This window comes from Sitophilus oryzae, unplaced genomic scaffold (genome assembly GCF_002938485.1).
Source record: "Sitophilus oryzae breed Bouriz unplaced genomic scaffold, Soryzae_2.0 scaffold_980_pilon_pilon, whole genome shotgun sequence".
Classification (NCBI taxonomy): domain Eukaryota; kingdom Metazoa; phylum Arthropoda; class Insecta; order Coleoptera; family Curculionidae; genus Sitophilus; species Sitophilus oryzae.
This window is the reverse complement of record NW_022147617.1, coordinates 1258466-1280716: the sequence shown is the minus strand read 5'-3', so window position 1 is coordinate 1280716 and position 22251 is coordinate 1258466. Positions and strand designations below refer to the sequence as shown.

The 22251-nt window shown below is 31.7% G+C and overlaps 1 protein-coding gene across 1 annotated transcript in view; it reads right to left on the bottom strand.

Moving 5' to 3' along the window:
• Window positions 1–1609: 1609 nt before the first annotated feature.
• LOC115891320 (muscle-specific protein 20-like) overlaps window positions 1610–22251 on the bottom strand; it is a 69366-nt gene continuing 48724 nt past the window's right edge. Inside the window, exons 2-4 of the mRNA XM_030911767.1 lie at window positions 13761–13969; window positions 8563–8720; window positions 1610–1945 (exon numbers count right to left, since the gene is read on the bottom strand). Coding sequence (XP_030767627.1) covers window positions 1791–1945; window positions 8563–8720; window positions 13761–13969 — 522 coding nt within the window. The 3' untranslated portion in view covers window positions 1610–1790. The remainder of the gene's footprint in view (window positions 1946–8562; window positions 8721–13760; window positions 13970–22251) is intronic.

Sequence of the window (22251 nt, the reverse complement as noted above, 5' to 3'; positions counted from 1 at the left end):
TTATATATAGGTGATAGTCTTTTATAATCTGTGTACCTACTTTGTCATGTCCAGGTGCGCTATTGTTTTTAAGAGACCCTATATGTAGTGTTAGTTCTTTGGTTGAAACAGGTTTCAAAAATATATTTGTGATAGTACGTGTACGTCGGTAATTACTGTCGTAGTTATTTGGTTTATGTATTTTGGATGCCATTTTTTTCCCTACTTGTATATAATAATTATTACAGAAGTCGGCCATTTGACTAAGATTTTGAAAGGGTTTTTTATTAGGATCCAGGATGCTGAAATCATTATTTTTGCTTTTGTGCGAATTTGTATGTACTCCTGTGCGAATTTGTATGTACTAAAAATCTTAAAATATGTACATATTTTAAGATTTTTAAAAATTTATACAGAGTGTTTCATAAAATATGGCCATTGAGTAATCACGATTCTGCTTAAACTGCTTGACATTTAAAGCTGATTTTTGGCAAACGGATTGACTGTGGGGTGTAGAGGTTAGATAAGGAGGGGTTTCTCGAATCTCAAATTCCAAGAGGGTGAAAACGCTGCTCCTCAAATAATATTACAATATATGTTATTTTAAAAACAGCTTTCGGGAAAACGCTTGGACACGCATAGTTTATTTACTTTTTATACATGTTTTAAAATTTTTTAAAAAATCATACAGGGTGTTCCAAAAGTTTGATAAAAAGTTTGTTGGTAATAGATTAACCACGATTCTGCTTAAACTGCTTGATGTAAAAAGCTTATTTTTGGCAAACGGATTTTTCGAAAGAAAATTCCAACGAGATGAAACTACCTCTCAAATATTACCAAGTTATACAGGGTGAGTCTTAAATAAGCGCAAATATTTTCAGGGGTGGTATATTTCGACCCCAGGAACACGTCTATGAGGTTTTTTTCGCAAAAAAAGATGTTGAAAATCATGCATTTTCTTTTAAATTTCTCTGTATATTTTTCGAAAACTTTTTAGAACTGCCTGTTTCACTGCAAATTTTCCTACTGTATAAATTCTTAATCTCCGATGTTACCATAGTTACACCTTTACTCTATGGTTACGGCACTAAAATGGATACAAATACCAATACAAAATGGATGCAGATACAAACCAAACCGGTGGCTCTCAAAATTTTTAAAAAAAATCAATTTTTTTAAGTTTTCACACTTAAATAACTCGGTTATTTTGGACTTATTTAAAAAATGGTAAAGAGAAAATGTTTCTTTTATGGAGATCTACCAGCCCCGAAAATATTTACACTTTTTTAAGGCTCACCCTGTATAATAATATCGTCATATTGTTTTTTCTCATGCTGACATAAATGTGAGAAAATTTTATCCAGTTTGTATGTTCATGGAAATTCTTGCTTTGCTTTATCATCACCATTACAATGATTAATTCGACGCGAACGAAGTCGCGGGTACACCCTAGTGTATTTATAATTTAATAAAGTGGGTATAAAATCCTACAAACTACAACACACGTTAAGTGAATTGACATTAAAAATTTAGTATGTACGTATTCCATCGTCAGTTAAACACAATTTACTAATGATGGATTATATTTTATCTAATTAGCAGTAAAATGTATTTTAAAAATAAAAGCTTTTTTGTATTATAATAATTTATTAACAGGCTATTAGGTATTGAAAATATGTATACCTATCAAGTCATCAGTACCTATAACTTTATAAACTTGATTTAAATTGTTAGTTATTATATTTAACAATGTTGTTATAGATTATATTATATGTTATAAATTGTTGATATAAATTTGATTATGTACTGTTTTATTTCCCTAAAATAATTTTTCGAGATGCTCCAAAGTTCTGACCAGCCTGTGTAGCGCCTTTATTTGATCCAGCTTGTAAGCCTATAATAGCTTCACCAGCCCTCAACTGACTTTCTGAAAATTCTCGTTTATTTTCTTCAGATGGTCTGGGGCCTAAAATATAAAAAATAAATTATAATTTGACTAATATCATTACTTATTCGTATAATCGAAAACAGAATGACATATTATATTGTAATACAATTTATAACAAATAAAACTTTAGTTGGTATATGGGGCATATGCTGATATGGATAAATGATAGAAAAAAATCATCCTATCGTTACTGTAATGTAACCCTGTATGCAGTAATTTAAACTTTACTTGCGTTCATAGGGAAGAATTATATTTTTAAATTATATTTTTATATTAATTCTAAAATTAATATAAAATATCACTGTATAAGAGAAATTATTTAAACTAATTCAATATTTGTTTTATTTCCTAAAAAAATACAAGTAGCAAGGTTAGTGAATCCATATCCATATTATAAGTCGGTTCAGAACGTTCTACGACGTTTTCCGACACCTAACCTCCACTCTTCTCTATTTCGCCAGAGATCATCAGGTATTTCTCTATTTTCAAGTTGTGAAACCTCCTGCTTCGTCGTGGCCTTCCTCTTTTATTTCTGCCTCGCGGTGTCCACAGTAATTTTTTTTTTTTGTATTTTGTGATCGGGTATTCGTTGCACATAACCAAACCATATGAGTTGTTTTGTTCTTATGTCATCCACAATTATTGTATGTTCTGTCCTCGGTTCTGTCCCCATAATCTCTCTTACTCTGTCGTTGGTTATTTTTTCTCTTTTCTTTTTTCCAGCAGATCTCCTCCAGTAATCCATTTCGGTTGCTAATAGCACGTTCTCAAGCTTCAAGCAGGTGCTTGAGGCCTCTCGTAATTTTTATGTTTTCTTACCACGAGTCTCGTATTTTTATTCTAGCTGTTGTATTCTGGTATAAGTTCTTAACTGCTTTAAGTAAATTGACATTTGTATTAGTTATTTCCAACGTTTCCCACAATTTATTTAATGGTATGCTGTCATAAGCCTTTTGATAATGGATCCAACAGTCTATAAATAATTATTGCAATAAAACTGAAATTGGCTAAATAAATACATCCAATTAATATTAGCTGAAATAACTAATGTCGACGGTATAGAATACAAAGATCTAAACATACCGATATGCCTCAAATTGTTGAAATAGCCCCACGATGGGCGCCAAAATTATCTCACATTTTTACATATGTTACAGTTAAAATATATGCTTGGCTAGTTTTAAAACTAACGGACTATTTTACAATCTAACTAAAAGTGCTGTTATTTTGAAAGAATCCGCCTATTTATGCAAAATAGCAGATAACCAGCAAGTAATTAATATAAACTAAATAATTAATAAATATATCTTTATTTTTACGTTACTTAATTTGGCTTTAAATTACATAACATCTCCCCACAAATACGGTAAAGGTGCAACCAACATTCACATAAATAAAATAATCAAAAATATTGAGAGATTCCTCAGTCACGCAAATATTCAGTGACTCTATCCTTAAATATAGAATGAGTAGTAGCAGCAGAATGAGTGGGAAGGGGCAGCTCACAATAGAACGGAATGGAGAAGAATTGTAAAGTCAGTTAAGAGCGACAACCAAAAAGTAAAGAGGCAACAAAGCAATGAGATTTTTGAATGTCTGGAGTGCGGTAGACAGATAACATCACGTATCGGGCTTTTCAGTCACAGAAAAGCTCATGAAAGAAAACGCCTTGCGTGACCATCTTCTGATGCGTGTCAAATACTCATCAGCGAGTGATGGCGGTATATATATGTATGTAAATATAGACAAATTTAGTGAACCTCTGATCAGCTCAGGGAGTATTTTATCTATTGCAACAGAACTATTTTATCTATTGCAACGTAAGTTGGTAGTTTTATATTTTTGACATCGGCCAATTAAATGCCGTTTTCAAAAAAATTCCAAGCCTTCTAGATTTCGCACAACAGTCAAGTTTTGTTTTTTTATAACCGCCATTTTGAATTTTTATACTATAACATACAGCAAAAAATAATCTATACGGTAGTATCTAATTTTTATTCATTATTATTTAAATTCACTAAAAAAATAGATTTTTCAAAAATTCGTTCAAAAGATCAAGTCTGCCTTGGAAATCCAATTGACACTTTACATGACAGCAAGTTAATTTTTGTTTACTCTATTAAGTGTCAAATCTGGACACAAAAATTTATAGTAGATAGTGTAAAGTGTATTAACAGTCAACAAAATGTTCAAAAGTGAGGAAACACGAGATATGTACTTAAAAAATAATACAAATTTCGATATGGCAAGCGCAAGTTATAGAACATATCCTGAAATTACACAGCGTCATCGTACTATTTTCCAAGGATTTCAAGAAATTTAGTTTAGCAGTTTAAAAAACAAGAGGGCAATATTTTAAAAGGCTTAATGACATTAATGTGCCAGCTCAGATAAATCGGGAAACTTCTAGCGGTAAAATAAGTTATTAAAATAAGCGAGTGTTGTATAAGTGATTATTATGAAGGGAAAATCAAACAATCTTATCAAACAACATAAATATCACAACTTCAAAATTTAAATGTGCACCAAATTTTATTTACAAATTCTGATATATTTAACAGAAAAAAAAAAATCACATTATGCAAAATAAAATTCTCATTTAGTTAGAGAAACCAAACGATAAATAAGATATTCTTTGAACGTCTGGGCTGGCAAACTTGAAAATAAAAATTTTAGGTTCTGCATTGACCTGTATGGAACTCTACTAGAACTAAATCTGGACGCACAAAAATTGTATATAATAATATACAATTTCTGTGCGTCCAGATTTGACACTTAATAGAGTAAACAAAAAATAACTTGCTGACATATAAAGTGTCAATTGGATTTCCAACGCAGACTTGATCTTAGGAGAATTTCTAAAAAATCTATTTTAATGAATTTACTTAATAATGAATAATAATTAGATACCACCGTATAGACTTTTTTTCGCTCTATCTAATAGTATAAAAATCCGGTAAATCCGGTATTTTAAAAGAGTCGGATCCGGAGTTACATTAAGCTTCATGGACCTGCATCCAGGGTCCAGGTTCCAGTTCCGCCGGATCTATATCATTTCAAAAAAAAATAAAATGGCATTTTTTACAAAAAAGAAACTAAAACTAAATTTGAACGTAGTCCTCGTCTGCTGATTGATTTGACGAACCCTGTACGATCATAACATATTCTAAATTTCTTGAATTTGCCAATAAAATATTTGACCACTACACAATACAAATTTCAAATACAAAAAAATTTCGAATACCATTACGATTTCACGAAAGTAAACTTATAAAACAGTAAACAACTCAGGCAGGAGTTACAATTCCTTCTTTATTCCAATAATATATATATAATACTCTCCAATACTGATTTATTTCGCTGCATCGCATCGTTATGTTTGCGCTATCTGCCGACGATGTGGCCGGTTGACTGTCAGCAATGCATTTCTGCGGATAGGGGTCGATATTAAGTAGGATCTGCATCCATCAATACCTGCACCGGAGATAGGTCCCCATCTCTAGGTACCCATCTCTACTCGTATGGAGGCAACTCTGGGCAAGTTGAATGATATGTATTTCATCCTAACATTTGGTTCTATTTTATGGACCAAGGTATCTGTTTTGTTCCAAGTATTACGAACCAATGTAACTGTATTGCCACTCTCGAATAATATTTTCATTAAATAAAGATTTGAAGTGTAGTTTGCGCACTTTGGTGATATCATCCTCCTCGTTTTTTTTTTGGCAAAACAGTTCCAAATTTCGTTATACATATATACTCAAAATATCTTACAATAAGTGGGCGAGTTATGGTGGGTCTATTAATGTACACATTATGTAGGTACAGGAAATAGGAATACATTCATTTTTTTTTTATTTTTACTCGTTTTAAAATTGAGGAAGTTAGGTTGCAGGTATTCATCAAAATCCATCTTCTTCCTTTGTCAAAGGCATCATTCCCGATTCACAATACATAATTCCATAATTGGAACAAGTATAGAACAGTCATTTCGTTAAAAATAAGTCTAAACAATATCGAAAAGCTTTATTATGAATCCATTCAAGGGCGGCTTCAAGAGCAAGTTTTGCGGGCAGATGAATACACCACGTAGCCGTTTTAGAGAGTACGACTTGTACAAGGTGAGTTAACGATGGAATAAAGTCCATTATCTCATTTGGTTCGAGATTTACAAAAAATGTTAAATAGAAAAGTTATAGAGAAGGTTAATATTCATATTTTATAATTATTATAGAGTATACAAGATGTTCTAAAAAGGCATAGCGGATATTATATATAATATTATCTCCGCCACGCTTTTTTGAAGCAGGGCAACGGCCCAACTACGTCGAAACACCGGTTCCCATTAGAACACCGAAGTTAAGCAACGTAAGGCGATACTAGTGGATGGACGGGTGACCGGTTCGAAACTCTGTATCGTGCTGTTGTCCAATAAAGGCAAAAGTGTAAAATCTATTGACACACACTGCTCATTTACGCCGGTTCGAGGCCGGATGAGATCGGATATCTCGTGAGTAAGAGTCGATTTAGACACTTGCCAAGTCGGTAGGCCATTGACCATGATATGGCCGAGGACCGCGGTTCGAATTCCGCGTAAACAAAGTTGGCCCCGTCCAGATTAGCCCTGGCAGCAAAAAGGAGACGTTAAATGAAATCTTTACTTTTTTACTTTTTTTAAGCACCCTGTATACTCTATAATAATTTTAAAATGTGCATCTTAATCCCTATAACTTTTCTATTTAAATTTTTTAATAATTCTCAATACAAATGAAATAATGAACTATACTTTATTTTTGACGCGCCCTGTATATTGTCAAGACTTAAATAGATGTCAACTTGGGTTTATATCAAATTGGGAAAAATCACGTAAAATATAATTCTAGTAAATCAATTTGATGTAAGCCCGGATCAGTTGCACCTGCATGCCATCGACCCAGATATGTTATTATAAATAACATTAATAAATAATTAAACAATTAAAATATAACAATCTGTGTCGATAATCAAACGCAGGTCACCGAAGTTCGATTTCCTCATGGTCATAACCGGGTTAGTGTAATTAGATTGGTAACTATTTTGACGACGTAACCGGCGATGCTGAAAAGGTAACCGAGTATACTGAAGAGAGCGGAGTTAGTTCATAGTCAGTCAAAGAGTTGCATTATGAGTTCATAGTTAGTTCATAGTGAGTTGATAGTCAAATGGTTAAATGCGAACATTTTTTTTTGTAAATTTAGAATTTTTTGAAAAAAAATTTGGAAATGTTTTTAGTTTTTAGTTTGTAGAAAACATAATTTCTTGATAATATAGAAACATAAGAAGTAGATTAAATTTACAAGAAAGAAAATCCAGAAAAGATCCACTTATTCTCAAAATTTAAGCAAACATTTTTTTTAGAAATTTTCAAAATTAAAAATCTCGGTTATTTGAGACTAATTTGAAAAATGTTAAAAGAGAAAATATATTTCTTTTATCGAAATCTACCAGTCCTGAAAATATTTGCACTTATTTAAGACTCACCCTGTATGTATGTGTGTAAGAGTCAAGATAAATAAAGACATTAACATTTTCGAAATTCTTTTAGTGTCAATACTGAATCATTGTCTAGCACATTCAAACAAATAACTTATATTACTTAGGTAAAACTATAAGAATACTAGCTGATTTGCATACCCGCATTTCTATACCGGGTCGTCTCAAAAGTGGCTCACCCCTATAACTTTTTTATTTTTTTGGTTAAAAAAACGAGATTTGATATGTTAATATATGACATAAATTGGATAAAAGGATTGATTGACGTATTCAATTGTTTTGGGTCACTTCCGGTTTCACCGGAAATGACTACAACTTTTGATTTTTAAATGGCACTCCCGGTATTTTTTTACATTATTCGATAGAAAATGTCACTCTGAATAGAATGATATATCATATGTCAACTTTTTACCTTTTCGCATATGGTTTATGTGAAATTATAACTTGCGGTTCGTAACGAAAATTTGACTTGAAATACCAAGTGCGTGGTATCAAATTATTCGTAAAAAAATGCTTTTTCCAAATAAGCTAATGAGCCACCCTCGTTCCGTTTAAAAAAATTGAGATATGATTAAAAATACGATTTGAGCATTTTCTAACTGGCCAAGACAAGACACTAAAAACATTAGATGATCAAATCTATTTTTCCAAGATAATGGAAAGATTTTCTTGATAAAGAATTAGTGTTTTTACCATATCCATGGCACTCTAGATTGAATTTTAAAATACAATTTTTTATTAAGCGCGAATGTCAAAAGTTGACATATGACATATCATTATATTCAGAATGTCATTTTCTATCGAATAAAGTAAAAAAATACCGAGGTTGCCATTTAAAAATCAAAAGTTGTAGTAATTTCCTGTGAAACAGGAAGAGACCAAAAACAATTGAATACACCAATCTATCTTAATTTATGTCATATACTAACACACCAAATCTCGTTTTTTTATCTGAAAAAATAAAAAAAATATAGGGGTGAGCCACTTTTGAGACGCACCCGGTATAATAACTGAAATCAAGATACCTGTTTTAATATCAGTATATAACATATTTTAGACAAAGTGGTCTTATTATCCTACAGCTTTATTTTGTTTGTACTCACCTAGAAAAGGTCCTCTCCACTCAGGGTGTTTATAACAAGTACGACCGATTGCAAAAATGGTGGTAGTAACTAAAGCAATATTCTTTTGATCCCATAAATCAGTTGTTTGGAAAAGATCTACATCAGGAACTCCATATTTTACACATGCCTTTTGAAATCTGAAAATTATTTTATTTGCCATTATTAACAATGGTAGTATACAGGGTGTCAAAAAAATAGTGTATCTAACTTAGGTGGGTGATTCTACAGATACAAATAAAACAAAAAGTTCCTATGAACGTATGACCTAAAATGCTTGCCGAAAAAATTACAGCCCTCGAAAAGTTAAATACAAATAATATATTTCGTTTTTTCCATGGCAACTGTTAAAATTGCCTTATATCTATCAAAAATAGTAGATAAAATAGTGCTTTAACCGCAAGGGTAGATTAAATGATACTTTAACAGCTAGGATATGTTAAAAACTTTATTTCTTCTCGCACGTTTTTTTAATTGCTTCCATTTTTGAAAATGTTTGTATTCCTTTTCATAAGTTATTCGGGATTTAAATGGAAGTAGTTTGGATATGGCGTTTGTCGCCTCAGCCTGAATATCTGTTGGTAATGTACTTATTTCGTTTTGAGCCATTTCTGGCTCTAATTCAGTCAGCAATCGACACGACAGAGAATTAAAAATATTGACTCAAAACTGACAACTAAAGAGACAGCTTTATTTATTTGTCAAATTACATAGAAACCAACGCCAACCCAGCACAATTTTTTTTCTACTCGTAATAAATTCCTTGAAATAATAATTTCTGAATATTTTTTTAAGTTTTAGTTTTTTGAACTAATTTTAAAAGCTTTTAACATATAATAATAAAAAAATCGTCTTTATTAAAGAAAAAGGATGTGTAACATAACATTATTGCCACATCATGCAACAAGAGTAGAAAAATTTAACACAAAAAGTTATTCTTACATTTCCTGAAACTTTAAAACCATGCATTTCTATACCCATGTTTATAGTTAGAAGTATATGCCTCGCCGATATAGAGCTCTCAAACAATAGAGGTGGTCATACAATACATATTATATTATATTTTGTTTTTCTTGTTTTCCTTGTAATATTTATCTATATATAGTAATATTTATCTATAATATAGTAACTTTTTCGTTTTTGGTCCCCCTTTATAAAATAGCTTATTGGAATTAAATGTTTTTATTTTCGCTCTAAACAAAGACATTCCGCTCATACATTTTCTTTTTGTTGTATAATTTTACTCTCCAACAACACACAATTTTAACTTTGTTCGCTAAACCATATCTAAATTTGCATAAATTTGTTTTAAAAATCATATATCTAATAATACATCAGATTTTTCTGAAAAATCAAATATAAAAAAATTATGTCAACCGTCTCTATTAATACATATTCCTATAAATATAGGAATTACTAAAACTTGTGTGCTCTCTTAACAGGAAAATTCTCATTGACAATATATTCTGAATAAAAATTATAAGCTAACCCTGGTATCGAATAAAACTTAGGTACAAATACCCCAGTCAAAAGTCAAAATAAACAAAAAAAGGGGGTTAAATAACAATAATTCGCATAGAGCTGAAATTTGGTACAGGTCTTAAATACACTATTATAAATGATATCTGAAAAGTCCCCACCGCTCCCACGTCTGCTAAAAAAATATTTAAGGTTAAAGGTCAAAAATATGTTTTTTGCTTTTTTTCTCCAAAACGGTAAGCGCTATCGCAAAAGTACCTTAAACAAATGTTGTAGACCATTAAATTTTCTACAATAATGGTTCTTATACTTTTCGAAAAAAGATATATACTTTTTTTCTTACCAACCACCATTCCTAAGATATGGCGATTTCAAACATCGAAAGTACTAATATGCACACATACTCGGTTGGTATGCATCATAGGAGGCTCAATTTAATAAAAATATTGTAACGGGTTTCGGGTTCTGATGTCGTTTTTGATCTATTTATGACAGCTCCAACAAACCAACAACAATTTCTTGCAAATATGCACAACAAGTCTCGCTTCATTTTAATGTTATCTGAAAAGTTTACAACTGCGAACATTTTAGTGAAACAAGCTGATAATGACGCTGATGTCCTCATAATTGAAGCAGCCATAGAACAATCCAATAGAGCAAATACAACAATCGTTGTTGGTCAAGATGTTGACTTGTTAATACTACTGACTGCACGAACTCCAATTGATAAGATTATTTACTTTTTGAAACCTGGGAAAGTACAAACTAAAATATATTCCTCGGAAAATGTATCTACATTTCCACAATGTCAATCTCATGTCTCACTTCTACACGCAATAACTGGCTGCGACACTACTTCTGCATTGTTTAAAAGGGACAAAAAAGCAGTATTTAAAATGTTTGAAACACGTAATGATTTAATTGATTGTGCAGGCGTACTCAAAAAGATTGACTCTTCTCCACAATTCATCATCACAAGTGGAATTCGCTTGCTTCTTGCCATATAACGTGCTCCAAAAAAATTATTCTATAGACAAGTATAGATATTTAAGTTTTGTTAAAATTACTCGGAACAATAAAATGGTACAACTTTCTTGTCTTCCTCCAACATCTGCTTCTGCCTGTCAACACTTATATTGTGTATACTATCAAGTTCAATTGTGGCTAAGCAATCAACTGAACCAAGAAGACTGGGGTTGAAAATTTATAGATAATACTTTGGAGCCGATTAAAACTTTACTTCCACCTGGTGCAAAAAAACTACTTAACACAATTTTTGCAATTGCAAAAAGCGCTGTAGCGCAAACTGTGGTGGTAAAAGAGTCGGATTGTTTTGTACACCAATATGTACTAATTGTCAAGGTCAGTCTTGCTACAAATATTGACTTAAATACAGATGAGGATTTTGATGAGGACACAACTGATGCATCTGTCATAGATGGAGTTCCAGATATTCGGCAAGAAGATGAGAAAAAAGAAAGCGAAGAAGACATTACCGTTGAAGTATCATTTGAAGATTACTTATTTTTTATAATTAATAGTATTATGTGTAATAAAACTTAACCACAATAGATCGTGGGCTAAGCCTACAGAGGAAACCATGTTAAAAAAAACGCGCCAAGTACACTACCACACAGGTGGTGCAATGTGTGCATATCATGAAAAATACGACTTTTACAGATATTTCAGATATATAATGTAATATAATAATATATCTATACTAATATATAAAATCCTTAGGTGACTGACATACTGATTAATCACGATCCTGCTCAAACCACTCAACGTAAGAAGCTCAATTTTGGCATGCAGGTTGATTCTAGGGTGTCGAGGTTCGATAAGAAGGGATTTTTCGAATTTCCAGTTCCAAGAGGGTGAAACCACCACTCAAATATTACAATATTTTTTATTTAAAAAACGGTCAAGTTTACGAAAAAACTCTTAAACACGTATATTTTATTTTGTTTTTTTACATATTTTAAGATTTTTAAAAATGTTTACAGGGTGTTTCGAAAAATCTGGTCATTGATTAATCACGATCCTGCTTAAAGCGCTTGACGTAAGAAGCTGATTTTTGGAAAACAGATTGACTTTAGGGTGTAGAGGTTTGATAAGAAGGGATTTTTCGAAACTCGAATTCTAAAGGGGTGAAACTATCCCTCAAATATTAAAATATTTTTTATTTAAAAACCAGTGGGTTTTTCGGAAAAACTCTTAAACACGTATATTTTATTTTGTTGTTTTACATATTTTAAGATTTTTAAAAATGTATACAGGGTGTTTCGAAAAATCTGGTCATTGATTAATCACGATCCTGCTTAAAGCGCTTGACGTAAGAAGCTGATTTTTGGAAAACAGATTGACTTTAGGGTGTAGAGGTTTGATAAGAAGGGATTTTTCGAAACTCGAATTCTAAAGGGGTGAAACTATCCCTCAAATATTAAAATATTTTTTATTTAAAAACCAGTGGGTTTTTCGGAAAAACTCTCTTAAACACGTATATTTTATTTTGTTGTTTTACATATTTTAAGATTTTTTATAAATTTATACAGAGTGTTTCATAAAATATAGTAATCACGATTCTGCTTCAACTGCTCGACGTTTAAAGATGATTTTTGGCAAACGGATTGACTGTGGGGTGTAGAGGTTCGATAAGGAGGGGTTTCTCGAATCTCAATCTCCAAGAGAGTGAAAACGCCCCTCAAATATTACAATATTTGTTATTTAAAAACGGTTAGTCTTTCGGGAAAACGCTTGGACAAGCATAATTTATTTGTTTTTTTTACATATTTTGAAATTTTTTAAAAAATCATACAGGGTGTTCCAAAAAGTTGGGTAATTTCTTAACCACGATTCTGCTTAAACTGCTTGACGTAAAAAGCTTATTTTTGGCAAACAGATTTTTCGAAAGTCAAATTCCAACGAGATGTACCCCTCAAGTATTACCAAGTTATATAATAATATCGCCATATTGTTTTTCCTCATGCTGACATAAATGTGAGAAAATTTTATCCAGTTTGTGTGTTAATGGAAATTCTTGCTCTGCTTTATCATCACCATTATAAATGATTAATTCGACGCGAACGAAATCGCTGGTACACGCTAGTTCATAATAAGTGTATTTAAGACCTGTACCAATTTTCAGCTCTATGCGAATTATTGTTAATTGAAATGTCTATTTTGACTGGGATAAAATAATAGTTTTCATGGATGGCATCGTATATTTTAAAAAGTTAAAATTTAGAGTTAATGGATATATAGTATATTTCCTACAAATTTCTTAGTTAATTTTGTTATGATAGCTATTAACGTCTGAAATTCAGATAATCGTTACAACTTTTTTAACATTTTAGGACTTTTATGCCGCCAACTTGGACGCATGAAAACTAAGCTTAATTTGGGTATAAAAATCATTGGTATATGTGAATATTTTGAATATGACGTATTATTTAAATATTTTACGTATTACATCGGGTTGTCTAATTTCGGGGTCACCTGGAAAATTTGGTTATTCTCTAAGTTTAAATTTTATTAGTATTATTGTCATATTTAAATTCTGGATATTGGTATTTCTGGATATTGGATTATCCATTGATCCGGATAAAAATAATTTTCGTTAGCATTAAACTGATACTCGTTTGATTGATTAACAAATTCATTATAATAAATTTTAGTTTATATGCGAATTTGTATTTACTTACTGGCTAAGATTGTCCATCATTTTGTAATCTCCTCCAGATGTATTTATTCTAGAAATAATGCCAGGCTGAAGTCTGTTCATTAATTTGCACAGAATGATACCATCTCTTAGGGCATATTCATAGGGGACAGGAGGAAATTTCTGGCCTATGACTGATTCAATCCATGCTTGAGCTTCTCTTTCTTGGTCAGGATCACGCTTTCCAGCGACCTATCAAAAAAACACGTATAAATAAAAAACATATATTTTTAAAAGTATCTAACCCTGTCTTTAAAATTTAAAATATAGAGTAACCAGTTTTTACTCGCGACTTCCCCCAGGTTCATCTCCTATACATTTTCTGTGTTGTTGAATTTTGGTATAAATTTTAAATTTAAAGAAGTTTTTAATTTTCAATTAAAAAGATTTGGTATTTACATATTCGAGAGTTAATAACTTTTTTGTCCTCATAACATAAGTACTCAGTAATTTCATAAATTAAAATTAACTTTTATACAGTTTTCCCCTACAACTCTACTGGGAAAGTAAAGAAAAATTTTAGTGCTCGATAAAGTCATACGTACTTTATCATTGTGCTTCTAGATTCATAATTTTACTTTGACTGTAATAGACAATGATTCAGTATTGAAACTAAAAGAATTTCGGGCTTCCATTGTCTTTATTTATTTGGCTTACACAACGTTTCGGTCAGAAATATCACCGACCGTTATCAAGTGTGAACTGATCCCGTGTCACAATTCAGACTTGATAACGGTCAGTGATACTTCTGACCAAAACGTTGTGTAAGAAAAACAAATAAAGACAACGGAAGTCCGAAATTCTTTTAGTTTCATTAATAATTTTATTATTTTTTTCATTATTTCATTACTCTACCATACCTAAAAATATAAAGAAATAATAATATGTAGTAACGAAAAGGGCGGGTGATAAAAATTATGTATCACTAGTGTTAATTATTGATGGAACTATTAAAGTGAATCCTTATAAATAAAATGTCTTTGCCATTAAATTGAATTATTTATTTGGGCAGGGATTAAACAGCCAGCTAGACCACTCTAAGGAAATCAGAAGAAGAATTGAAATAGCTAAATAGCTCTCAACGTGCAGAAGTTCTCGTGCCATCAGAAAATAGCTATACCAACGAGGCCAAGAATATTAAAACGTTATATATGGCCTCTGCGATGTGAAACATAGACCCTAAAACAAGAAGACATCAAACGAGTTGCTAAGGCATCAAAATGCTTTTGAAATGTGGATGTACTATCGGATGCTGGGGATAAGTTGGGCCTCCAGAACAACAAACTGTGAATTTTTAAATAAATTAAAACTCGTGCACACCTAACAGGCATAATTAAAATCAAAAAGACTTCCTACCTTTGACACATAATGCGGCACTCAGAATATGAAGAAATACAGCTGATAATATAAGTAAAAATCGATGGAAAACGTAGCATAGGGAGGAAAAAGAAGTCATGGCTATGTAACATAAGAGATTGGACCCACACGGACGGAATCTGGACAAAGAGTCATATGCCATATCGCATGCCAACCTCAACAGAGAAGGCATCTAGGAGGAGGAGGAGGATTAAATTTAAATCAGATAAAATTCAAGACTTATTAGTGTGTTGCTTCTACTCGTATCATTCCAGTTCAGAAGCTGTTGTATGCTCGTTACAGTCTACCACGCCGTACTGTGTTTTACTACTATACAACTGCTGCCTGCTATTGATAACAACAGCATACAAAAGAAAAACCAAAAATGACGGTGTTCCCGGGCATAAACAAAACAAGATTCTTCTGTCCGATTACCAGCTTCTGTCCGATTACCAGAAGAGATACATAAAACAAAAGAATAATATGAGTTTACCAGGAGAAATCATAAAACAACGGCTACACTATCCCCGAAATGTTTTACGAAATATTTCGTGAAAAGTTTCGCAAAACATTTCTGAAAATAAGAAATAAGAAAAAAGTATAAGGCCGTGTTATAAAAATTAGTTCCCACGTTTCCCGAAATTGGTCGAGACCCGCCGTGATTGGTTGTTTGTTTTTTACTGTTAACCAAGATTAACAATAAAAAACAAACAACCAATCACGGCGCATCTCAATCAATTTCAGGAAACGTGGGAACTAATTTTTATAACATGGGCTTATATTTATCGTGCTATTTTGTGAAATAGCACGAGGCAACGTTGAGGTGACTTCAGGAAAATAAGTAAACATGGGGAGCATGAATAAATATCCATTAATTAGTAATGGAGTGTAATGTAATACCACTATATTAAAATGATATGAAAAATCAAAAACACTGCATTTAGAAAAAATATACACAAAATTATTTAAAAAATCGTCTAGTTATTTATTATTTCTGGTTATGGTAAAGTGGCATTTATACTGTAGTCTATAGCAAAGTTTAGTTTACGAATTTGGTTTTGTTTTTCTTGTTTTAATTGTCTAAATCCCCCTGCATAATAAATACGAGTTGAATGGGTTTATATCAAAACATCCTGGCTGCTAATAAAAGTATCATTTACAGATATCTCTTAAAAACAATAAAAGTCAATTCATCTTTCTTTCTTTTTGTGTGTGTGGGTCAAGTGGGTCAAGACAACCGGAAATAAATCGAAATGCGTTCAAAGTTGGGCGACGAAATGCGACCTTGACACGTTTCGAATTGTTTCTAGCATAGTGTGTACGCTGTTTAAGGTTTCTAGAAAATTTCATAATCCCAAAAGATTGTGTAATCCCAGAGGACTCTAAAAATAGTAAACAGTTTATATATTACAATATATAAACTGTTATTATTATTATTATTTTTTTTTTCACGATTCTATCGGTTGTACCATGACATGTCGCCGGAATATTTCCATTCAAGGCTCCATGTTCATTACTCTGCGGACTATGTTCACCGTACCCAAAATACCTGCTTTAATACATTGACTTGTGATATTTTCTGGTAGCTTCAGCTCCTTTAAGTTCTTCTCAAAATCAATGTGAACCAGACCATTGCTTGAAATGACGAGTGGTATTACTCGGGTTGCTTTTAGATGATAGGTTTGCCTCATATCGAAAGCCAAGTCTTGATACTTCGAAATTTGTTTCCTTTGCAGTTTTGACTACGTTGTGATCTAGTGGTACAGCTACGTCGATTAAGTAGGCTTTCTTTTCGTTTTTATCTATCCAAACAATGTCTGGCTTATTATGAACTACTGATCTGTCTGTCTGTATTTGCGTATTCCAGTATACTTTATGATGTTCGTTTTCCTCTAATTCTTGTGGCCTGTATTCATAATATTTCTTTTCAGGGTTCTTGATTTTTAGGTACTTTAGCATTTCCAGGTGAATAATCTTTGCTATGTTGTCGTGTCTTTCCGTGTAGTGGACTGACGCAAGACTCTCACATCCAGAGCTGATATGTTGGATGGATTCGCTAATCTTATGACATACTCTACATTTGTCAGTTGGTATGTTTTGTTTTAAAATTTGCCTCCTACGCGCTCTAGTGCTAACCACTTGATCTTGTATTGCACATATGAAGCCCTCGGTTTCTCCCATGAGGTTAATGTTTGTAAGGAATTGTATAGATCCACTTTTATCAATTCCTTCTGCCTGGCTTTCGTTGGCATACCTTCCATGCAGAGCCTTTCCTCAAAGTTCCCTCAGCTGTTCCTGAACCGATGGAACTTCCGTTGGGATATGGGAAGCCAGGTTCAAGGAAGAGTAGCCTCGGTCAATCTCGCATATTGCTCGATGAAGGTAAGTATCCCTTTGCATAAAATAGGTTGCTAGTTTGTTATTATTGTTATTATGTTTTATTATAACTGTTATTATTATTATTATTATATATATTTTTATATATATTATTATATATACAAATATCAAAACAATACTAGAAATATACCAAAGTAACATCCCTCCTCCCAGTTACAACTGACAAACAATATGATTTCCTTACCAACTTAACCATAAGGATTTATAGATAACGCTATCGAAAAATGTAAAATTTTTGTCTAAAGCCACCATTATACTATAAAATTCCTTTGTCAAAGATTTTATTTAAAAGATATTTTATGAAGAATTTGATAGTGTAATATATGGTGATTTTATAATTGTATATTAGCACTACCAAATTTTTCATCAAACACCTACCTACTATAAACGATCTTTGACAAAGAAATTTGATAGCCTAGACAAATAATATATATTAGATTCCTGTCGCCGAATCGTATAGAATCACTGTATATACCTCGTTTTTGAAACTTAGAGCTCACTCATCTTTTAAGTACTTGTTGCACGCCACTGGAAAATCTATTATTTGCTAGTATAAATATTTTACAATTCTTTAATGTTTTATTGCTTTAAAAATAAATTTAAGTACCTTATTTTCTATATGCAGCCGTGACAAAGGAATTCTTTGCTGTGGAGATTTTCAGTGCGATAAAAAAATGTTGGAAAGGCCGATTTCCCTTCCACCGATTAGGGAAAATGCATTAATTAGGACACGATGCAAGAAAGGATTGTCATCATACTTCTATACATATGCTACGCACAATACTCGAATTCGGGCAATGCCCGAAAAAAATGCACAGAACTAGTTTTGAGCAAAAAATATTTCCCAAACCCGAAATTGTACATTTAAACGGGTATTGCGCATTACAAAATAGCCAAGACTAGTATTGTGCATTTTGAATTGCGCAAAACTAGTTTGGTGCATTTCAAAATGCCCAATACTAGTTTTGCTCGTTTTCTTTAAATAAGACAGCAAAAAGTAGGGTTAGCAGTTTGTTTAGGTTTTAAAGGATTCTTATTTTGATTTTGTTGTGGGTGGAAATATGCAATACTTGGTAAAATAAAATATAAAAATGCAAGAAAAATTGGAAGCCGAGTTCGAAATTCAAGTAAGTCGATTGATGATGGCTAAAACACAGAAACATAAGCTTATGTCGAAAAACCAATACCTAACGATATTGACTGAAGTTAAGGAGGCAAATTTTCTTAAAACTGATTTTTGATTTTCTAAAAAACTTTGTGTGCGAAACAATATAGAAGGATAAAGCGTTTTGATATAATAACTGTGGGTGGTGTGGAAAAATTGATCAAGAAGCGTCAAGGAGATTCCGATGATTGTGGCGACTGAGGAAATGTTTTCTATAATTCTCCAGGCACATATAGCTACAGGCCATAAACGATATAAAGGTTATTTTTGTTTATATTTTATCTATAGGTATTATATTATATCTAAGTATCGAATTATTTTTAGGGTTCCGTTATTTTAATTTTTATATTTTATAAGTTGAATGATAAGTACTAAGTACATTAGACTAATAAATTTACAGGAGCGTATGGTCCTGTGGTTAGAGTATTTCATGCATGTGTATAAAAAATGTATTAATAGAGCGTGTTTTTGTAAAAAAAATAATGTTATTTGCAACTCTAAGTGCCACCATTCAAGTTCCTGTTCAAATAAATAATATAATACTACTGTATAAATATTCATATAGATACCTATATTATTATGTATTTATCCATTTTTAAAATATTTATGAATAAAGTTTTATTTTTTTAAGTATTTTATTGTCAGTTTAATCATATTTGAATCAAACACATTCATAAACAATTCATCCTTTGTGTTAGGGCGTTATTGATCAAATAGGGCAAGCAAAACTAGTATTGGACATTTTGAAATGCACCAAACTAGTTTTGCGCAATTCAAAATGTACAATACTAGTTTTGTCTATTTTGTAATGCGCAATACCCGTTTAAATGTACAATTTCGGGTTTGGGAAATATTTTTTGCTCAAAACTAGTTCTGTGCATTTTTTTCGGGCATTACCCGAATTCGAGTATTGTGCGTAACACATATACGGGGTGCGTCTCAAAAGTGCTCCTCACCCCTATAACTTTTTTATTTTTTCAGTTAAAAAAAAACGAGATTTGGTATATTAGTATATGACATAAATTAGGATTGATTGACGTATTCATTTGTTTTCAGTCACTTCCTGTTTCACCGGAAATGACTACAACTTTTGATTTTTAAATGGCATCCTCGGTATTTTTTTACTTTATTCAATAGAAAATAAAACTCTGAATTAAATGACATATCATATGTCAACTTTTGACATTTTCGCATATGATTTATTTGAAATAATTATAACTTGCGGTTCGTAACGAAAATTTGACTCGAAATACCAAGTGTGTGGTATCAAATCATTCGTGAAAAAATGCTTTTTCCAAATATGCTAATGAGCCACCCTCGTTCCATTTGAAAAAATTGAGATATGAGATATGATTAATAATACGATTTAAGCATTTTCTAACTGGCCAGGACAAAACACTGAAAACATTAGACGATCAAATCTATTTTTCCAAGGCTCCTTGATTCAGAAAGTTGTTTTTAACATAGCCATGACACTCTAGATTGAATTTTAAAATACAATTTTTTATTAAGTGAGAATGTCAAAAGTTGACATATGATATGTCATTCTATTCAGAATATCATTTTCTATCGAATAAAGTAAAAAAATACCGATGGTGCTATTTAAAAATCAAAAGTTTTAGTCATTTCCGGTGAAAGAGGAAGTGATAAAAAAAATTGAATACGTCAATCAATCCTAATTTATGTCATATACTAACACACCAAATCTCGTTTTTTTTATCTGAAAAAATAAAAAAGTTATAGGGGTGAGCCACTTTTGAGACGCACCCGGTATGCCATTTTGTAGTCAATTTATAATAATTTTATTCACTTTCACAAAATGTGTATTAAAATATCAATATTTTAGACAAAGCCTTGTACACAAAACAACCCCCATTAGAATTTTGACTTATATGTCACGAAATGAAAGTAAAAGAAGCGCCGCCTTGAGTTTGTTCGCGCACTAAATTCATGAAATATCGATCCCTATATTTATTATGTTTTGAATATTACAGAAAAATTTTTTTATTTGTAACGAAACAGGTATATTACTTATTAAAATTACATTATATATATTAAAAATTAAAATAAAAAATTGAAATTTATATACAGGGCGTCCCAGAAATAAGCACAAGTATTTTAAGAGGTAATAGACCTCCTTAAAAGAAACATATCTTCTCTTTATCGTTTTTCAAATAAGTCCAAAATAACGAAGTTATTTTACTTTGAAAATTTAAAAAAAAAATTTGCTAAAATTTTGAGAACCACTGGATCTTTTCTGGATTTTCTCTTCGTAAATTTAATCTACTACTTTAGGTTGCCATATTATCAAGAAATTATATTTTTTTAAGTAAAAACTAAAAAAAATTTCAAAATTTTTTTCAAAAATTTCTGAATTTTCAAAAAATGTTTTTCAAAAAAAACCCTCATAGGCGTGTTTCTGGGGTTGAACTATGCTACCAGTTAAAATACTTAATTTAATTTTAATATACCAATTTTGTCACGATATAAAAATGTTTGTATCAATAGCCGATCGAACGTTTATAAAAAATAAACAATTATTGATATTATTTTAAATTATGTATTTTACATACCTATAAAATGAAAAAAAAACGTACCAAACAATTCGAATCTTTCCGGGGATTTGGAAAACGGAAAAACTTCCATTTTTGTTGTCGCAATTAAGAACGCTACAGTTCTTCTTCGCAGGTTTGCGGTCGAAAAAGCCATTGCAATTAAATATGATAATTAAAATAAAATGTAAGGTACTTTACCCAATTAAGGCCAGTGCTACTATAAGGCCATACGCCCCCTAGCGACAGAAAACAAACCTAACGTAAAAATTGTAACTAACAATAATATATACCCATGCGCTCTATAACTTTAGTCTATGGGTGATTTCAAAAAATCGCCAACAGATGGAGTTACAGCACATCGTGGTTTGTAGCCGTTTTCGTTAAGGGATTCTTGTATATGTTGTTTGTGATTTTTTATTGAAATTGTTTTTTATAACTTTTCTTTTTACATAAGGAGTTACCAAGGTAAGTTAGCTTAATGGTAGTAATTTGGGTTTTTTGTTATTTTCAACTTTAAAGGAGTTACGAGGGTTTGTTGTTTTAAGGTTATGCGTTCCTAATAAAGCCACCTGAGTGGCCTTGTTAGGAACTATGTGGCCTTATTAGGTTCTTACCTATTTTCTTCTCTATTCTCAGAACATGCCACCCACACAAAGAGCAAAATGGTCCGAGCAGCAGTTGAGGAGAGCTCTTGCGAGTATAAATCAGGGAATGCCTGTCCTGACAGCGGCTAAGCGCTATGATATTCCGAGACGAACCCTTCGAAACCATGTCACAACTGGAAGTTTCGTTAAGAAATTGGGGAGATCCTCAATACTAACCGTAGAACAAGAAAATGAGTTGTGTCAACGTATTATAAGGTTAGGCAATATCGGAGTACCTTTGACAAACAAAATCATTCGAAAGTCGGTGTATACATTTGCAAACACTAGAAATATTAGACACTGTTTTAATCGAGAAAAGGAAATGGCTGGCAGAAGATGGATAAAATTATTTTTTGC